The sequence below is a fragment of the Sus scrofa genome, chromosome 2 (genome assembly GCF_054392235.1).
Source record: "Sus scrofa isolate SSC_HxYL_T2T_F1_AM1 chromosome 2, Sscrofa_HxYL_maternal_Yorkshire_Landrace_v2.0, whole genome shotgun sequence".
In the NCBI taxonomy this organism is placed as follows: domain Eukaryota; kingdom Metazoa; phylum Chordata; class Mammalia; order Artiodactyla; family Suidae; genus Sus; species Sus scrofa.
In genome coordinates, this window is record NC_139384.1 from 78,963,990 (window position 1) to 78,985,099 (window position 21,110).

Consider the following 21,110-nt stretch of genomic DNA (forward strand, 5'->3'; position numbering starts at 1 on the left):
GAGAATGACAAATACTGTATGTTATCACTTCCATGGGGAATCTATAAAGCACATGAATAAATACAACATAAAGGAAGCAAACTCACAGATACGAACATCAAACCATTGGGGAGAGGAATGGGAGGAGGGGTGAGGTAGGGATAGGGGATTCGGAGTCATCAACTACTATGTGTAAAACAAATCAGGAGTTCTCTCATGACTCAGCAGGTTAAGGATCCAATGTTGTCACTGCTGTGGCTCTGGTTACAGCTGTGCTGTAAGTTTGATACCTGGCTCAGGAACTACCACAAGCCACAGGCCCATCCACAAATGAATAAATAAAATCAAATAATCTACAAGGATATATCGTACAGCACAAACAACATGCCCAATGTTATGTCACTTTTCAAAAACTTTAGTGGTGTAGAGTTTTCTTACAATATTGTGTTAACTTCAGGTGTACAGCAAAGGGAGTCTGTTGTCATGTAGACATATATACCCATTCTTGGGGGGGTTCTTTTCCCAAATAGGTTAACATACTTACTTTTTACTAGATTGCCAGTTTAGTACAAAAGCATATCTATCAGAATAAAACATAAAAGCGATGCATCAGGCAAGGTTCAGAGCAGGAGCTGCCACGCCCTCTCCCAACACAATCCTCTCCCCATATGTCCACTGGTTCACCAGCCTAGAAGCTTTCTGAGCTCTGTCCTGGATTGTTATGGAGACGTCATTACTTCAGCAGATTTAACGACATCTTTGACCACTGGTGATTGCTTCAATCATCAGCCCCTCTCCCCTCATACAAGTTCCAAGGTTATAATAACTTTATTATTTTTTTAATGGCCACACCCACGGCCTATGGAAGTTCCCAGGCCAGGGGTGGAATCCCAGCTGCAGCTGTGACCTATGATGGCACAAAGCCAGATCCTTTAACCCACTGCACCAGGCCAGGGATTGAACCCACGCTTCTACAGGGACCCCAGGCACTGCAGTCAGATTCTTACCCCACAGCACCGCATCAGGTACTCCAAGGATGCGATAACTTTAAATGAAGTATACTCTACAAAAATATTGAATCACTATGTTGTAATATGCTGTTATTATAAAATGATACTCTATACCAATTACACTTCAATTAAAAAGATGACCATCACAGCATGTCTACTTGACATCCATAAACATACATGGCTAGAAACTGGATTTTTGTGATGAGGTTTTCTTCAGATCTACTGTTTCACTAACATTTAAATATACAAAACAGTCCACCTAAATGAATTAGAAAAAGAAGAACAAAAAAGTCCTAAAGTCAGCAGAAAGAAGGAAATTATAAAGATCAAAGAAGAAATCAATAAAATAGAGACTCAAAAAACAATAGAGAAAATTAATAAAACCAAGAGCTGGTTCTTTGAAAAGGTGAACAAAACTGACAAACCCCTGGCAAGACTCCCTAAAAAGCGGAGAGAAGAAACCCAAATAACCAAAATTATAAATGAAAAAGGAGAAATCACAACGGATACAGCAGAAATACAAAAAACCATAAGAGAATACTATGAACAACTATACGGCAACAAGTTTGACAATCTGGAAGAAATGGACAATTTCCTAGAATCTTACAGCCTGCCAAAACTGAATCAAGTAGAAACAGACCAACTGAACAGACCCATCACTAGAAATGAAATTGAAGAGGTCATAAAATCACTCCCTACAAATAAAAGTCCAGGACCAGATGGCTTCACAGGTGAATTCTCTCAAACATATAAAGAGGAATTGGTGCCCATCCTCCTGAAACTCTTTCAAAAGGTTGAAGAAGAAGGAATACTCCCAAAGACTTTCTATGAGGCCACCATCACCCTCATTCCAAAACCAGGCAGAGATACCACCAAAAAAGAAAACTATCGCCCAATATCATTGATGAATATAGATGCAAAAATTCTCAACAAAATCTTAGCCAACCGAATCCAACAACATACCAAAAAAATTATACAACATGACCAGGTTGGGTTCATCCCAGGTTCACAAGGATGGTTCAACATATGCAAATCAATCAGCATCATACACCACATCAACAAAAAAAAAAGTCAAAAATCATATGATCATCTCAATAGACGCAGAAAAAGCATTTGACAAAGTTCAACATCCATTCATGATCAAGACCCTCACCAAAGTGGGTATAGAGGGAACATTCCTGAATATAATCAAAGCCATTTAAGAGAAACCCACAGCAAATATAATCCTCAATGGGGAAAAACTGAAAGCCTTCTCACTCCAATCTGGAACAAGACAGGGATGCCCACTCTCACCACTGCTCTTCAAATAGTTTTGGAAGTCCTAGCCACAGCAATTAGACAAACAAAAGAAATAAAAGGCATCCATATAGGAAGAGAAGAGATCAAACTGTCACTGTATGCAGATGACATGATTCTATACCTAGAAAACCCTAAGGACTCAACCCCAAAACTCCTTGAACTGATTCATAAATTCAGCAAAGTGGCAGGATATAAGATTAACATTCAGAAGTCAGTTGCATTTCTGTATACCAGCAATGAAACATTAGAAAAGGAATAAAAAAACACGATACCTTTTAAAATTGTACCACACAAAATCAAATACCTCGGAATACACCTGACCAAAGAGGTAAAGGACCTATATGCCGAGAACTATAAAACCTTAATCAAAGAAATCAAAGAAGATGGAAAGAAATGGAAAGATATTCCATGTTCCTGGATTGGGAAAATCAATATTGTGAAAATGGCCATACTACCCAAAGCAATCTACAGATTCAATGCAATCCCTATCCAATTACCCAGGACATTTTTCACAGAACTAGAACAAACAATCCAAACATTTATATGGAACCACAAAAGACCCAGAATCGCCAAAGCAATCCTGAGAAACAAAAACCAAGCAGGAGGCATAACTCTCCCAGACTTCAAGAAATACTACAAAGCCACGGTCATCAAAACAGTGTGGTACTGGGATCAAAACAGACAGACAGACCAATGGAACAGAATAGAGAACCTGGACATAAACCCTGACACCTAGGGTCAATTAATCTTTGACAAGGGAGGCAAGAACATAAAATGGGAAAAAGAAAGTCTATTCAGCAAGCATTGCTGGGAAACCTGGACAGCTGCATGCAAAGCAATGAAACTAGAACACACCCTCACACCATGCACAAAAATAAACTCCAAATGGCTGAAAGACTTAAATATATGACAGGACACCACCAACCTCCTAGAAGAAAACCTAGGCAAAACACTCTCTGACATCAACATCATGACTATTTTCTCAGGTCAGTCTTCCAAAGCAATAGAAATTAGAGCAAACATAAACCCATGGGACCTCATCAAACTGAAAAGCTTTTGCACAGCAAAGGAAACCCAAAAGAAAACAAAAAGACAACTTACAGAATGGGAGAAAATAGTTTCAAATGATGCAACTGACAAGGGCTTAATCTCTAGAATATATAAGCAACTTATACAAACCCACAGCAAAAAAGCCAATCAATCAATGGAAAAATGGGCAAAAGACATGAATAGACTGTTCTCCAAGGAAGATATACAGATGGCCAGCAAGCACATGAAAAAATGCTCAACATCGCTGATTATAAGAGAAATGCAAATCAGAACTACCATGAGATACCACCTCACACCAGTCAGAATGGCCTTCATTAATAAGTCCACAAATAACAAGTGCTGGAGGGGCTGTGGAGAAAAGGGAACCCTCCTGCACTGTTGGTGGGAATGTAAACTGGTACAGCCACTATGGAGAACAGTTTGGAGATACCTTAGAAATCTATACATAGAACTTCCATATGACCCCACAATCCCACTCTTGGGCATCTATCCAGACAAAACTCTACTTAAAAGAGACACATGCACCTGCATGTTCATTGCAGCACTATTCACAATAGCCAAGACATGGAAACAATCCAAATGTCCATTGACAGATGATTGGATTCGGAGGAGTGGTATATATACACAATGGAATACTACTCAGCCATCAAAAAGAATGACATAATGCCATTTGCAGCAACATGGATGGAACTAGAGAATCTCATCCTGAGTGAAATGAGCCAGAAAGACAAAGACAAATACCATATGATATCACTTATAACTGGAATCTAATATCCAGCACAAATGAACATCTCCTCAGAAAAGAAAATCATGGACTTGGAGAAGAGACTTGTGGCTGCCTGATGGGAGGGGGAGGGAGTGGGAGGGATCGGGAGCTTGGGCATATCAGACACAACTTCGAATAGATTTACAAGGAGATCCCGCTGAATAGCATTCAGAACTATGTCTAGATACTCATTTTGCAACAGAAGAAAGTGTGGGGGAAAAACTGTAATTGTAATGTATACATATAAGGATAACCTGACCCCCTTGCTGTACAGTGGGAAAATTTAAAAATATATTAAAAAAATAAATAAATAAAAATAAATAAATAAATAAATATACAAAACAGTATTATGAGCCATAGTCCCTAAGTTGGACGTTACTTTGTAAACTGGACATTTGGTCATATTGACCACTTTTACTCATGTAACCCACCCTCCACTCCCTGCCTCTGGTGACCACCAGTCTGCTTCCCATATCGATGAGATTTTCGGTTAATTCCACATAAAACGAGGTCATATGGTACTTGTTTTCTCTAACGCACTTCACTTAGCATAATACCCTCAAGATTCACTCATGTTGTCCCACAAGGCAGGATTTGCTTCCTTCTCCCAGCTGATTTATATATGTATATACAATGAGGATTTATAATATATAAGGAATTGTATATATGTATATACAATGTGGATTTATAATATGTAAGGAATTATATATATAAATATACATGCCAAATTTTCTTTGCCCATTTATCCATCAGTAAACACAGGTGTTTCCAAGTCTCAGCTATTATAAACAATGCTGCAATGAACATGGGGATGCGGATTTCATTTGGAAGTAGTGTTTCTCTTTCTTTCATATAAATACCCAGCAGTAGAATTACTGGACTGTGTGGTCATTCTAGTTTTACTTTTGGGAGGTCCTCCATCCTGTTCTCCACAGTGGCTGCAACAATTGGCATTCCGAGCAACAGTGCACAAGGGTTCCCTTTCCTCCACACCCTCACCAACATTTGATAAGCCCTGAATTTTGGGGGTGTGGGGGCAATGTCCTGGGCAAGAGGAAGTTCCCAGACCAGCGATTGAAGCCTTATCACAGCAGTGGCAATGCCAGATCCTTAACATCTGGGCTACCAGGAAACGCCAGTCCCTGTATTTTGATAGTGGCCATTCTAACAGGTATGAGGTGATATCTTTGTGGTTGTGATTTGCTCTTCTCTGCCGAATAGTGATGTTGAACACATTTTGAATTACCTGTTGGCCAGCTGTATGTCTTCCTTGGGAAAGTGTCTGTAAAAATCCTCTGCCCTTTTTTAGTTGGATAGTTTTTTTTCCTAATATTTATTGGTATGAATTCTTCCATATATTTGGAATATTAACCCCATATCAGATATACGACTTGCAAAAACGTTCTCCCATTCAGCAGGTTGTCTTTTTATTTTGTTGTTGATTTCCTGTATTGTGCAAAAGCTTTTTATTCGTCATGGTCCCACTTGTTTCTTTTGGCTTGTGTTCCCCTACTTGGATCAACATTTTGGCTTAGGTTCTGGAGACAGCTCTTTTATAATTTCCATGCATCATTTGTATTTTTTTCATTTTTTAATTATTTATATTTTTTTTTTGGTTGTTTGATTTTTTGGGCCACACCAGTGGCATATGGAGGTTCCCAGCCTAAGGGTCGAATTGGAGCTACAGCTGCCGGCCTACACCACAGCCACAGCAATGTGGGATCCAAGCCACTTCTGCAACCTACACCACAGCTCACGGCAATGCCAGATCCTTAACCCACTGGGTGAGGTCAGGGATAGAACTCTCAACCTCATAGTTCCTAATTGGATTTGTTTCCACTGTGCCATGACAGGAACTCCTATTTTTTTCATTTCTTTAAGTTTTCTGGAGGTACAGTTGATTTACAATGTTGTGATCATTTCTGCTGTACAAGAACGTGACCTAGTTATTCCTTTACACACATCTGTACGTTTGCAGATCCTTTTCCCATTAGATCATCACAGAATGCTGGGTAGAGGTCCCTGGGCTATACACCAGGTCCCCATTCTCTGGTCATTCATACACCTCAGTGTATGAATGCCAATCCCATACCCCTAGCCCATCCCTACCTGGATCAACTTTTTTGCATAGGTTCTGGAAAAGGCTCTTTCAGAGTTCCCAAGGCTTGTTTTTAGGGGAGAGGGTGAGTGAGATGATCTACTAGTAAGAGGAGCATCCAGGGGTCAAACTATATCTTCTGGTTATAGAGGTGCCTCGAGGCCACGAGTGATCCTCATTGTCTCCCTCCTGGACTATCCATTCTCCATCCGCCTCTCCTTGAATGACACCTCTGCTAGACTCGATGGCTTCCTTGCTGGGGGAGACCTGACCCTCAACTCTGAGAGTTCTCATCCCTGGTCATCATTTCTTGCTAGACCATGGCTCCTGTACTTGACCACTTACTGTCAAAATTGGGAAAGGTACTATCAGGGAATGCCCCACAAACATTTCCATCACCCCAAAAGGAAACTTGGCTCCCATTAAGCAGTTACTAATTACTCTCTCTACTGGAAACCACCAATGAGCTTTCCTTCTCCATGGATTTACTTATTCTGGATATTTCACATAAATGGAGTCATACAAAGTGTGACTTTTGTGTCTGGTGTCGGGTTTGTGAGATGCATCCACATTGGGATATGAATTAATACTTCATTCTTACAAATATTATTAGGAGGTCCTGCTCTGGTGCACTGGGTTAAGAATCAGACTGCAGCAGCTAGGGTCTCTAAAGGGGCTCAGGTTTGATCTGAGACCCGGGCACTGGGATAAAGGATGCAGTGTTGCCACACACTTGTGGCTTAGGTTGCAGCTGTGGCTCAGATTCAATCCCTAGACTGGGAACACCACATTTGTAGCCATTAAAAAAGAATTATTTAGAATGGTTATTTGCTTAATATTCAATTCTTCCATTCATTTCTTAAAAATTTTTTTGGAGTATAGTTGAATTAAAAAGTTATGTTGGAGTTCCCGTCGTGGCTCAGTGCTTAACGAATCTGACTGTGAACCATGAGGTTGCGGGTTCAATCCCTGGCCTTGCTCAGTGGGTTAAGGATCTGTTGTTTCCGTGAGCTGTAGTGTATGTTGCAGATGCAACTCGGATCCTGCGTTGCTGTGGCTATGGCATAGGCCAGTAGCTACAGCTCCGATTCGACCCCTAGCCTGGGAATCTCCATGGGCCATAGTAGCAGCCCTAGTAATGGCAAAAAGAAAAAAAAAAGTTGTGTGAAATCAGGCATACAGCAAAGTAAGTCAGTTATACCTATACATCTATCTCTTCCTTTTCAAATTCTTTCCCCATAGAGGTTATTACACAGGGTTGAGGAAATTTCCCCGTGCTAGAAAATAGGTCCTTGGTGTGTGTCTAGTTTATAGATAGTCATGTGTATATGTCAATCCCAACCCTCCATTCCTTCTTGTGACTGAATGGAGATCCAGGAGATGCATGTGCCACAGTTTGTTTATCCATTCATCCAGAGATGGGCATTGCGATTATTTCCATGATTCTCCTATTGTATATATGCTGCTATAAACTTGCATGAACCAGTAGTAGTTTGAGTGTTTATTTTCACTTATTTAGAGTGGGATGACTGAGCCATATGGTAATTCTATGTTTGTCCTAAGTACAAGCTCCAAGAACCTTCCTGAAAGTCTATTCTTGTCTCAGAAGCAGCTTTTCAGGGAACATGACCTGAGTAGTATGCACAAGGACCTGGGAGAGCTAATTTGTGATGCCTGGGGGTCTGGAGGTAGAACTGACAGCTCAACCGAGAACAACCTCCATGTTTTTGCCTTCCTTCCTTTGCTCTTTCCTTCCATCAGCGGGATGGCATAGATGGTTTACACAGTCTATCCTTTCGAAACCTTTGTGCATTTAAACATCAAAATTATTCACAAGGCAAATAACCGTTTTTAAGCAGGTTATGAAGGCTCAGAAATTAACATCACAAAACCACTATAGCAAACACTTGAATTGGAAGACATTTATGCAGAAATAATATGGAAGGGTTTTTATGTAAAAATGTGATAAATAGGAAGGTGGACACACTAGAGAGCATAGAGAGGATATTGCTTATTTTTTAGATTTTATCATAGAAGTATGCGGTACACAAATTCCTCCATTTATTTGAAGAAAAGAGTGCTTAGTCAGTTTGGACTGCTGTAACAAAATACCACAAAGCAAGGGGCTTTTAAGCAACAAAAATATATTTCTCTCAGTTCTGGAGGATAGAAGTCTGAGATCAAGAATCCAGGGTGATCAATTTCTGGTGAAGCTTCTCTCCCACGTTTTAGACGGTCCACTTCTCATTGTGTCCTCACAGGGCAGAAAACAGACAGAAAAAGCAACTTCTCTCCTGCTCTCCCAAGGGTACCCATCCCATCATGGGGGCTCCATCTGCATGACCTCACCAAATCCTACTTACCTCCCAAAAGGCCCACATCCCAATACCATCACATGGGGGGAGGGTTTCAACACAAATACTGGGGCAACAGAAACATTCAATGCAGAACAAGTATGAATGGGTCAATGAGAGCTTCTAATAAGAATGGGAAGGGCTGTTACTAAGACCAATGATATGTTTGTTTCCAGAGAAACCTACAATACAAAATAAGTTCCATGAGGAACTCACAGAGTAGATTCAGCTTTATTCCCCAAAACAGTCCTTCGCCTCAATGGACAACAAATAAGTTGTAGCCATTCTGGTGGGTGAATTGATGACTATCTTGATTTGTCTAACAGTTATGTGGAAGAGACTAAAGATAAACATTTGTGTACAGAAAAGAGAGTATAAAAGTCACAAAGGGAAGTTCCTCAGAAGCACTTGCTTTTGGAGGTGAACACATGGAAGTACTTCAAGCATTGGTGTTCAAAAAAGAAGGACAAGTCTCAAGCTCAATGAAGTTGGAGATTTGGTATTGCTGAATGCCAGATATTGACTCTTGGTTATCATAGTAACTCCCCAGTCACAGCATCCATGGCTCTTCACACGGGGAAGAAAGACCAGCTGAAAAGCTTCCTCAGGGCCCCCTTCATGTCCCTGTTCCTCAGGCTGTAGATGAAGGGGTTCAGCATGGGGGTGACCACAGTGTACATCACGGAGGCCACTGTCCCCTTTGAGGAGGAGGGGGAGAAGGCAGAACTGAGGTACACGCCTAACCCTGTCCCATAGAATAAGGAAATGACCACTAGGTGAGATGCACAGGTAGAAAACGCTTTGTACCTCCCCTCTGTTGAAGACATTTTCAATATGGAGGAAAGAATCTTAGAGTAAGAGAAAAGGATCCCAGTCAGTGGAGGAATAGCCAGCAGGCCAATCACAGTAAACATTGCAATGTAATTGCTGAGGGCATCAGAACAAGAGGACTTAAGAACCTCAGTCAATTCACAGAAGAAGTGGGGAATTTCCATGTGTGTGCAGAATGAGAGATGCAGCACCATCAGACTGTAGAGGAGGGCGACTAAGACACTCAGGGACCAAGAGACTAGAGCCAGAAGGCCACAGAGGTGTGAGTTCATCATGATCATGTAGTGCAGGGGGTGACAGATGGCCACAAAGCGGTCATAGGCCATCACAGTCAGGAGGAAGTGGTCCAGATACCCGAAGGTGAAGTAAAAATATATCTGGGTGATGCAGCCTGCATAGGTGATGGCTTTGCTTGCTGTCTGGATATTCACCAGCATTTTAGGGACAATGGTGGAACTGAAACAAATATCAGAAAATGATAGTTGGGAGAGGAAGAAGTACATGGGGGTGTGGAGGTGGGAGTCAGAGGTGACAGCCAGGATGATGAGCAGGTTCCCAAGCACGGAGACCAGGTACATGGACAGGAACAGCCCAAAGAGGAGGGGCTGCAGTTCTGGATCTTCTGAGAGGCCCAGGAGGAGGAATTCTAAGACACCTGTTTGGTTTCCTGCATCCATGGAGCTAATTCTGCCAGGTAAGCAACAAAGCAATGCTAATTAAAGCAAACAAACAGGAGTCCCCAAATATAAAAATATTTTATCCTGTTAATGACACCTCAGAAAAAAACACACATTTTTGACCTAGTGTCTACCATTAACCCTGTGAGAGGATTTTAAACACCATTATTCTATACATGTAGCACTTGGGGGGAAAATCTATTCCCCTCTTCCGAATTTTTTTTTTTGTCTTTTCGCCTTTTCTGGGGCCGCTCCTGTGGCACATGTAGGTTCCAAGCTAGGGGTCTAATCAGATCTGTAGCTGCTGGCCTGTGCCACAGCCACAGCAGCACAGGATCCAAGCTGCATCTGCAACCTACACCACAGCTCACAGCAACGCCGGATCCTTCACCCACTGAGCAAGGCCAGGGATTGAACCCACAACCTCATGAGTCCTAGTTGGATTCGCTAACCACTGAGCCACGATGGGAACTCCTTCCCCTCTTCTGAATTTAATCACAATTTATCAGTTGCCTCTATGCTAATAGTCCATCAACCTTGTTGTGTTGGTCACTGTTCATCATTTTACTTCTTCTGTACTTTGGCAAATAGCAGCTGTTTTGTGTACCATAAATGTTCCCAATGACATGGAAACTAAAAGATTATTACCTGAAAGCTTCAGAACCTGGGTGAGCCCATGTCCATGCCAAGTTGTTAACTAGTTGAATATCTCACACCCTCCTTGTGTTGGCAGCTTGCTTTCTTGCAATGCACAGTGTACATCCCACATCACGCCCAGCATGGTGGATTCCTGGAAGTGCTGCCTCTCAGGTTCTGCCTTTACAGAGAGTAGCTGGTGGGTCTGGGCAGAGTAGTCATCCAAGACCCTGAGAGGGGACACACCTTTCCACTCCACTGAGTGTTTCTGCCTCTTCCACTACCGCTGGTGAGGGGAGAGATGGACAGAAAAGAGAAGCTTATAGGCTGTACTTCCAGGGCCACCTCGACTTGGCCAGGAGCAGCTCCTGAGGCTTGCCCTTGACCATCGCCCTTCACGGATGCTGTAAGATGCTTTTTTCCCTGTGCCAAGCTCCTACCAGAGTGGCCTTGGCATTTCAGCACTTCAGGTCTCTAAATAACAGGCAACTTGCTCCGTATCTGACAACAACAATGGCCATCACCTAGGTAACAGTAACCGACACTCTTTTAAGCTCTTTCCTGATATTACCTCATTTAATCTTCCCTACACAGCTCTAGGCAGCATCTACCTTTTGAATCTCTATGGTAACTGAAGTTCAGGGAAGTCAGGTGACTGCCTAAGGTCACACGGCCAGGAGGAGACAGTGCGAGGATTTAATCCCCAGCACCCTGGCTTGTGTCTTCTATGAGTGGACATTCCAAAGCTCCCAAAGTATTCAACATTGTGCAATTTCACTAAAAATAACCGTGACAAACACAACCAAAGCAAAGTGACCTTTCTCACCTCTGAAAGTACAGTATTTTAAAATGTAACAATTATCATGTATGATGGTCTCATTTCTGGTGGGAGAACACTTGTTAAACCTGTTTCAGCCTGAAAAAGTCAAATCTGGAAATAATATTTTGTATGTAAACATACGTGTACACAGATACGTGTCCACAAGTAAATGCGTCTAGATCCTAGATGTTTCCTATCATGTCTTATTATCTGCATTTTCTAAGATGTCTATCAACATTTTGCATTACTTTTAAAACCAAGCACATAAAATTAGAAGAGTTTTAGAAGTTTTAAATGTTGGAAATAAATGATTAATAAATAAATCTAATGAAAGAATCTAGCATAAATATAGAAAATAAACCTATAAATCAATGAATTTTTAAAAACAAGAAAATGTTTATATTGATTAATCCAAACTTACCCTTTATATACAATAATTGGTCAAAATCACGGCAAATCCAATTTTTCTGTCTTTTTTTTTAAGGGGCACACCTTGGCATATGGAAGTTTCCCAGCTGGGGTAAAAATTGATCTGCAGGTACTGGCCTACACCACAGCCACAGCAATGCCAGATCTGAACAGTGTCTTCAACCTACATTGCAGCTCACTGCAATGCTGGATCTTTAATCCACTGAGTGAGCCCAGAGATAGAACCCACTTCCTCATGGATACTAGTCAGGTTAGTTACCACTAAACCACAGGGGAACTCCTGGCAAATCAAATATTAAAATGAGAAATTAGGAGTTTCCCTTGTGGCTCAGCAGTATAAGAACACAACATAGTGTCCAAGTCAATGTGGGTTCAATCCCTGACCTCACTCAGTGGGTTAAGGATCCAGCACATCCCCCAAGCTGCAGTGTATGTCACAAGATACAGCTTGGATCTGGCATTGCTGTGGCTGTGGCATAGGCCGGTAACTGCAGCTCTGATTCAACCCCTGACCTGCGAACTTCCACATGCCTTTAAAAGAAAAAAATTTTGGAGTTCCCTTTGGGGCGCAGTGGTTAACAAATCCGACTAGGAACCATGAGGTTGCGGGTTCGATCCCTGGACTTGTTCAGTGGGTTAAGGATCCGGCATTGCCATGAGCTGTGGTGTAGCTTGCAGGCACTGCTTGGTTCCCACATTGCTGTGGCTCTGGTGTAGGCCATTGGCAGCAGCTCAGTGGGATAAGGAAGCGGTATTGCCTTGGGCTGTGGTGTAAATCACAGACAATGCTTAGATATGGTGTTGCTGTGGCTGTGGCGTAGGCCTGCAGCTACAGCTCTAATTTAAATCCTTGCCTGGGAATTTCTACATGCCGCCAGTGCAGCCCTAAAAAGACAAAAAAAAAGTAATGAATGAATGAAGAATAAAAATAATAATAGTGATGACCACACTCTATCAAATTTAGCTCATTTATAGTAATCCTGACATAGGATTATTATTTCTGTTTTGGAAATGAGTAACAGAGAGAAACTGACCAACGTGCTGCAATTACATGCTGTAAATATCAGACTAGGGACTGGACCAGGATATGACTTCAGAATAGATAGGAAGTTGTGGTATGGGAATTTGAAAAGGAAAAAGGGCCTTTATAAGTCAATGTGAAAGGAAGGACTAGTACAGCCTCAGAACAGACTGGTTTTTCAAATGAAAAGAATAGCTTAAAACATCCCACTGAACAAAAGTCAATCCTAGGTGGAGTATATTTGTTTCACTTTTTTGCGGCCACATCTGTGGCATATGGAAGTTCCCTGGCTAGGGATTAAATCTGAGCTTCAACTGATGCCTCTGCTACAGCCATGCCAACGCCAGACCCAAGCCACATCTGTGAACTTGCCGCAGCTTCTGGCAATGCCAGATCCTTAACACACTGAGCAAGGCCAGGGATCATATCTGCCTCATCATGGAGACTAGTCAGGTTCTTAATCCACTCAGCCACAATGGGAACTCCAGAGAGAGTAAATTTTTTAAATAAAAATGTATATTTGACTTATTAGAAGAAACTGTTATAGGGAGTTCCTGTCATGGCGCAGTGGTTAACGAATCCGACTAGGAACCATGAGGTTGCGGGTTCAATCCCTGGTCTTGCTCAGTGGGTTAATGATCTGGCATTGCCATAAGCTGTGGTGTAGGTCACAGATGCAGCTCGGATCCCACGTTGCTGTGGCTCTGGTGTAGGCTGGCAGTTACAGCTCCAATTAGACCCTTATCCTGGGAACCTCCATGTGCCGTGGGAGCAGCCCAAGAAATGGCAAAAAGACAAAAAAAAAAAAAAAAGTAGAAGAAACTGTTGTAAATATGTTATAAAACACAGACAAAGATTTTAACAATATGACGGAAAACCATAATTGATAAAGAGAAAGGCTGGGCACTTTGAATGCATAAAAATGTATGACAAAATACACTGTTAAAAATGTAAAAGATATGCCACAGAGGAATGAAGACATTGAAAAGTAGATAGTTTTGGTACCAGTACCACACTGTCTTGATGACTGTGGCTCTGTAATATTGCCCGAAGTCTGGGAGAGTTATGCCTCCTGCTTGTTTTTGTTCCTCAGAATTGCTTTGGCAATTCTGGGTCTTTTGTAGTTCCTATAAGTTTTTGGATTGTTTGTTCTAGTTCTGTGAAAAATGTCATGGGCAATTTCATAGGGATTGCATTGAATCTGTAGATTGCTTTGGGTAGTAGGGCCATTTTTACAATATTGCAACATGGATGGAACTAGACTCTCATACTGAGTGAAGCAAGTCAGAAAGAGAAAGACAAATACCATATGATATCACTTATATCAGAAATCTAATATATGGCACAAATGAACCTTTCCACAGAAAAGAAAATCATGGGCTTGGAGAGGAGACTTGTGGTTGCCCAGGGGGAAGGGGAGGGAGTGCGGTGGATGGGGAGTTTAGGGTTAATAGATGCAAACTACTGCCTTTGGAAAGGATTAGCAATGAGATCCTGCTGTGTAGCACTGGGAACTATGTCTAGCCACTTATGATGGAGCATGATAATGTCAGAAAAAATAATGTATACATGTATGTGTGACTGGGTCACCTTGCTGTACAGTAGGAAAAAAATTGTATTAGGGAAATAACAATTAAAAAAAGAAAAAAAATGTCTTAAAGAAAAAGAAAGAAAAGTAGATAGTGAAGGATTAGTGTCTAGAACATTTAAATATTTTTAAAAAGCCTATATTCCTAAGAATTTGTAAGAAAATATCAAAAACCCAGTTGGAAATTGGAAGAGAGATATCAATATGCAGTTCTCAGAAACAGAAACGTAAGTGATCAATGAAACAGGAAGACTGGATTGGAAGGCAGCACAACCAAATCATGATTCTAAGATGCTCAAGGTAAATAGTGGGGTAACTGTGAGTCACTGGGGACTTGAGCTTTTTCTCCAAAAATGCTGTGCTTGGCCATGCCCCAGGCATGTGAGAGTTCCCTGGCCAGGGATGGAACCTGTGCCATAGCAGTGACCCAAACCACTGCAGAGACAACACTGGATCCTTAACATGCTGAGCCACAAATGAATTCCACTTTTTTTAAAAAAACACCCAGTATTCCCATTGTGGTTCAGCAGTAATGAACTCAGGTAGTATTGATGAGGATGCAGGTTTGATCCCAGGCCTCACTCAATGGGTTAAGGATCAAGCATTGCAGTGAGCTGTGGTGTAGATTGCAGACATGGCTTGGATCTGGTGTTGCTGTGGCTGTGGTGTAGACTGGCTCCAACTGGACCCCTAGCCTGGGAAATTCCATATGCAGCAGGTATGGCCGTAAAAAGCAAAAAAATAAAAAATAAAACAAAACAAACAACAACAAAACCGAAGGCAAATTTAGTTGAAAATAAATGTTTACATGCCCCATAGTAGAAAAAATGGTTGCTTTAGTAATGTAATTCATTAAAGAGAGAAAAAAAATAATTGAGGACAAATTATACTCTGAGGAAGTGGGCAGAAAAGGCCTCTCTGAAATATGAATATTGAGCTATGAGAGGAAGGATGCATAATTATTAATCAGAGGAAAGAGAGGAAGGGCAAGCACTTGGGGCTGAAAGAACAGAGTACATGCTTGCCCTGTGGGTTGGTGAGCTGGGTAAGGGCAGATAGTTGAGAGGCCAGAGAGATGGAGAACAGAGAGTGAGGGTCAGGAGGACAGAGGGTGAGGCCCACAAGTGGAGCTTCCTCTACTATTCTTCTGTGCCTCTCATGTTGGTAATTCTGTTGATTTGTGGGTCAGGGGTCATGACTTTTTGCTCATGGTTGTCTTTCCAGGGACTTACATGGTGCCTGGCAGATAATAGGTGCTCAACATATGCAAATGTTAGATGTATATAAAGATTGAAGCCAAAAGCATCAACTGTAACACACAAAAAAGAACCCTCCAAGTTCATCACGTGCCAGAGTATAGACACAAAATAGAAGAGCAAAATTAAATAAACTGCCTTTGTGCATATTTAAAAATTAATATATCACAAATGAGTAATTCCTATTCAAGGAATGGAATTCTGGTTGAATCTAGGAGGTTTACTAACACAATTCATTTCAAATATAGGTAAATGAAGAGGAATTATAACCACAATTACAACAGACAATGCCTTTGAGAAAATGTAAGTTCTCTTACTGTGGTTAACAGCCAGGACAGAGCCTCTGGCTGAATAAGGAAACTAAGTACAATTTCTTAATCCAATAAAGAATAGATATTTAAAAACTGAAGCCAGAAGGATATTCTATGTTAAAATACTAAAATATTTGCATTAAATTAATGAACAGGACAACAAAGTCCACACCAATATCACTCACTAGATATTATTTTGACCATCTAAAGAGACAGGTAAGTTGAGAATAGGAAATGAGCCTGAGTACCGAATGTCAGAAATAATTACATGAAGAGTTCTCTTGTGGTGCAGCTGGTCAAGGATCTGGCATTGTCACTGCAGTGGCTCAGATCACTGCTGTGGCACTGGCTTGATCACTGGCTCCAGGAACTTCCACATGCCACATGTTCATCAAGAAAGGAAGGAAGGAAAGAAGGAAGGAAGGAATGGACAAGGAGGAAGGAAGGAATGAAGGAAATAATAAAATCAAGAGTAGATGATATTATGGACACTAAGATGAAACAACACTCAATCAATATGGAGATACCAGATCTCACCTATTAGGTAAAATCTGCCAGCAAAAAAAAAAAAAAAAAAAAAAATAGGAGGAGTTCCTGTCGTGGCTCAGTGGTTAACGAATCCAACTAGGAACCATGAGGTTGAGAGTTCCATCCCTGGCCTTGCTCAGGGAGTTAAGTTTCCGGCGTTGCCGTGAGCTGTGGTGTAGGTTGCAAACGCAGCTCAGATCCCGCCTTGCTGTGGCTCTGGAGTAGGCCAGTGGCTACAGCTCCGATTCAACCCCTAGCCTGGGAACCTCCATATGCCATGGGAATCAGCCCTAGAAAAGGCAAAAAGACAAAAAAAAAAGTTAGGGAATATAATAAAAATTTAATCACACAAGGAACAAAATAGAAAATAATTCATGCATAATAAATCTCCAGAAAATATTTACTAAATAAATGATTGGACACAGGAAATCTAAAAGGAGCCTATAATTGTGGGAAAGATTAGAGAAGAGGTGCCAAATCTCTGGAAAGTAGCTCCTAATGGAGAGAGGGTCTACATTCCCAGAGAAAGAGAGAAAAAACAGGACTGGCTACAGTGGAAACTAGAGTACCTTTAAACTACAGAGATTTCACTGTCACAGAAGAAATGAATATGGGACCACCCGGGGTCTCACTGCTCCAGAGGAAAAGCCCAGTACCCACTTCCTCTCCTCTTTTCCTTTGCACTCCAGCAGACTTGATGGGGACACCGTCTCCATCAGTTGTGACTGAACATTTCTGTTCTCTGCAGTCTATTCCTGGGAGACCAATTTGGGTTTTCCCAAAGGCTGGGATCAGAGAATTATAGAAAAGGGGCAAAAGCACATGTTATTATCATCTCAAGCGTTGAATTCTCAGAGCTCCTCATTAAATAAATTGTTGCAGTGGCTTTCCTCTCTCCAAACAACTCAGGCCCCTTGAGCTACAAAGATAAGAAAATGGAAAATTTTCAACCAACCATGAGTGTGTAGGAAACAGTGGAAGAAGATGGTGTATTCTCCAAGGAGAAATTCCACTTTCTTTGGTTTGACTTAAAAGTGACAAGGTATCCCCTAAGGAAGGCTTCATTTCTACCAGAACCAAACAGAGAAGCTCTTGTTGATATCAGAGAGGGCTCCATTCATTACCTCTAAGTAGAAGGTCAGGGGCCACAATTATCCAGGCTGATTGGGCCGAGAGTGAGTATTAAGGAAATACATGTGGCAAATAAAAAATCTTCTGTACAGGAGTTCCCGTCGTGGCGCAGTGGTTAACGAATCCGACTAGGAACCATGAGGTTGCGGGTTCCGTCCCTGCCCTTGCTCAGTGGGTTAATGATCCAGCGTTGCTGTGAGCTGCGGTGTAGGTTGCAGACGCGGCTCAGATCCCGCATTGCTGTGGCTCTGGCGTAGGCCGGTGGCTACAGCTCCGATTCAACCCCTAGCCTGGGAACCTCCATATGCCGTGGGAGTGGCCCAAGAAATAGCAACAACAACAACAACAAAAAGACAAAAAAAAAATCTCCTGTACAGATTGTCAATGGAGGGAAGAAGAGAGGATAAATATAGCCTAAAGGAAGTAGTGAATATGAGAGGGTTAAACTCAAAATTTAATGAAAGATGTTGAAACACACTCAATGTCAAAGAGGATGAAAATATTTAGTGCAGGGATCTGAATGCACGGTAATTTCTGGGGACCTAAATCACAGGATGCATTATACACTCTAAGCCAAGGGCAATCATAATGTCCTGGATATGCAATTTTGGGGCATGGTTCCAAAAATCAAGAGTTTGACACAGAGGTGAAGCTCCCAGTAAGCCATGGGGGGAGCTTGTGGTCCAGGTGTCCACATTTCTGGCCTCTGCAGGTTGGAAGGTCTTTACACCTAAAAAGAGAGCCCTTCCAGAGACATAGCCAAAATCCCATTGAACCTCAACCTATGCTACTGCCTAACATTCCAAGTTTTTCATGTCAAGAACAAGATTCACCCTCCAGGGAGGTGTAATTAACCCTGGTGATCACTGTCAATGTGTGACCATGGCAGTGGGCAGGCAACTGAAACCCTGCTGCACTCAGTCCGTAGCTGGGAGCAGGAGTAAACTCAGGGCAAACACAGTAGTAGATCCAGATGGCTGTGAGTTGGTTATGCTCCCACTCGGTCATAGATCTGAGTGCTGTGACCTTGGCTAGAGCAGTTTCCTTTAGCTGAGTGTTGTTCTTAAAGAAAAGACTCAGGGCTCTTAGATGGCTATACTCCCTAAACCTGGGAAAATAACACTTTCATTCTGAATGGAGAAGAGGGCAACAAAGCACAGGATTCAGTACAGCCCACCCAAAGCCTGTTTGGATTGTGATCTTCAACAACATGGACTCTCCCATGAGAGCTTATTTGGGATGTATGGGGTCAGGAGCCAGGAAAAGCTTTCCTTGGGAAGTGAGAGCCAAACCAAGAATGAAAGCATCATGAATAAGGCTCATCCAAGCATGATCTTGTTTTTCTGAGCTGCTTCTCTGTAAAGACCAAACTCTCTCTACTACTGCTGCTGTTAAGATGGAACATTGGGAATTCCCATTGTGGCTTAGCAGGTTAGGAACCTGACTAGTATCCATGAGGATATGGGTTCAATCCCTGGCCTCGCTCAGTGGGTTAAGGATCCAGCATTGTCACAAGCTGCAGCGTAGGTCACAGATGGGGCTGGGATCTGGCGTGGCTGTGGCTGTGGTATAGGCTGGCAGCTATAGCTCCAACCCTAGCCTGGGAACTTCTAAATGCCACAGGTGTGGACCTAAAAGAAAACAAAAAAAAAAGATGGAACAATGGACCAAAACATAACAGTGCCAGGTGGAAATTATTACTAGGGTGTATCACAGGCAACTCAAACTGAACATTTCAAGATCAAGCTAACATTTTTTCTTCCTTCCTTCTTCTCCAAACATGTTATATCAGAGAGAATAACACCATAGGGGACATGAAGAAATCCGTATGTGAAATTCCCCTGAATGGTTAAGTAATTGTAACATTATGTTAAAATGTTATGTTTTCCTAATGAATCTTTACTATTATTACTAGCACTTATCACAAAGGCTAGTTTTATGATTTATTTATATATTATTTTTATTTCTTTCTCCCATAGAATTTATAGTCTGTGAGATTTGGGCCTTCATTTTGTTCTAAACATCATACTACTACCTAGAAAGTAACAGCTAATTAAGTATTTAAAGGCAGGAGTCAGTTCATCACACCATTTCTATCACTAGAATTAGAAATAAACCAATTCCAGAGTTCCCATAGTGGCTCAGTGGAAACAAATCTGACTAGGATCCATGAGGATGAAGGTTTGATCCCTGGCCTCACTCAGTGGGTTAAAGATCTGGTGTTGCCATGAGTTGTTGTGTAGGTCACAGACAGCTAGGATCTGCGGCTGTGGCACAGGCCAGCGGCTACAGTTCCGATTCCACCCCTAGCCTGGAAACTTCTATATGCCATGGGTATGGCCCTAAAAGGACAAAGGAGAGAAAGAAAGGAACCAGTTTCAAATTATGGGGAACAAAAGAAAAAGGAAACAAAAAATGAACTTGGGAGCACAGAAATATTTCAATTCTTCTCTTTACCCTTTTTTTTTTTTTTTTTTTTTTGTAGCATATGGAGATCCTGGGCCAGGGATCAAATCCAAGCTGTATCTGTGATCTGCACCACAACTGCGACAACACTGGGTGTGTAACACACTGTGCCATGCCAGACTCAAACTAGCAACGCCAGGGAGAAGCTGGATCATTAACCCACTGCACCTCACCGGGAGCTCCTAAATGAGATCAATTGTATTAAATTTTATTTAACCCATAGCAATAACATTTCAACATAGTAATCCATAACAGAATTTTAAATTTTTATTGAAGTGAAGTTGATGTATAATGTTGTGTAAATTCCTCTGTGTGATTCAGTTATATGTATATACATATGCATTGTTTTACAGATTATTCCCCCATATAGGTTAGGACAGAACACTAAGAAATGATCCAGGGATCATTTCTATACAGCAGGGCCCCATTGACAATCCATTCCATGTACAATAGTGTGCATACGCCAATTCCAAATTCCCAAACTGCTCCCCCCACCTTTCCCCTTTGGTAACCAAAAATTGGTTTTCATTTTTGAAGTCTGTGAGTTTAAATCTGTTTTGTAACTAGGTTCACATGTAACTTTTTGGGGGGAGTAAGAGGCTGTGCCCATGACATATGGAAGTTCCTGGGCCAGGGAGCATAAGTGCAACATAGCAGTGACCTGAGCTGCTGCACTGACAATGTGAAATCCTTAACATACTCTGCAACAAAAGAACTCCTCTGTGATTTTTTTAGATTCCACAATAAGTGATATCACGTGATATGATACAGGTATTAACTGCAAATGGGCATAAAGGAACTCTCTAGGGTGATAAAAATGTTCTAGAATGGGACTATAATGATCATTGAATAATGCTACA

General features: G+C 41.6%; 1 protein-coding gene across 1 annotated transcript; it reads right to left on the reverse strand.

Moving 5' to 3' along the window:
- Positions 1 to 9,125: 9,125 nt before the first annotated feature.
- LOC100518770 (olfactory receptor 7A10-like) lies at positions 9,126 to 10,067 on the reverse strand. Its single transcript, XM_085012883.1, has one exon. The coding sequence runs from the start codon at positions 10,062 to 10,064 to the stop codon at positions 9,126 to 9,128; it is 939 nt and encodes a 312-aa protein (XP_084869009.1). The 5' UTR covers positions 10,065 to 10,067.
- Between the last annotated feature and the right edge of the window lie 11,043 nt (positions 10,068 to 21,110).

Excerpts from the sequence above, each read along its gene's own strand:
- LOC100518770 (XM_085012883.1), bottom strand. The coding sequence starts at position 10,064 with ATGGATGCAGGAAACCAAACAGGTGTCTTAGAATTCCTCCTCCTGGGC.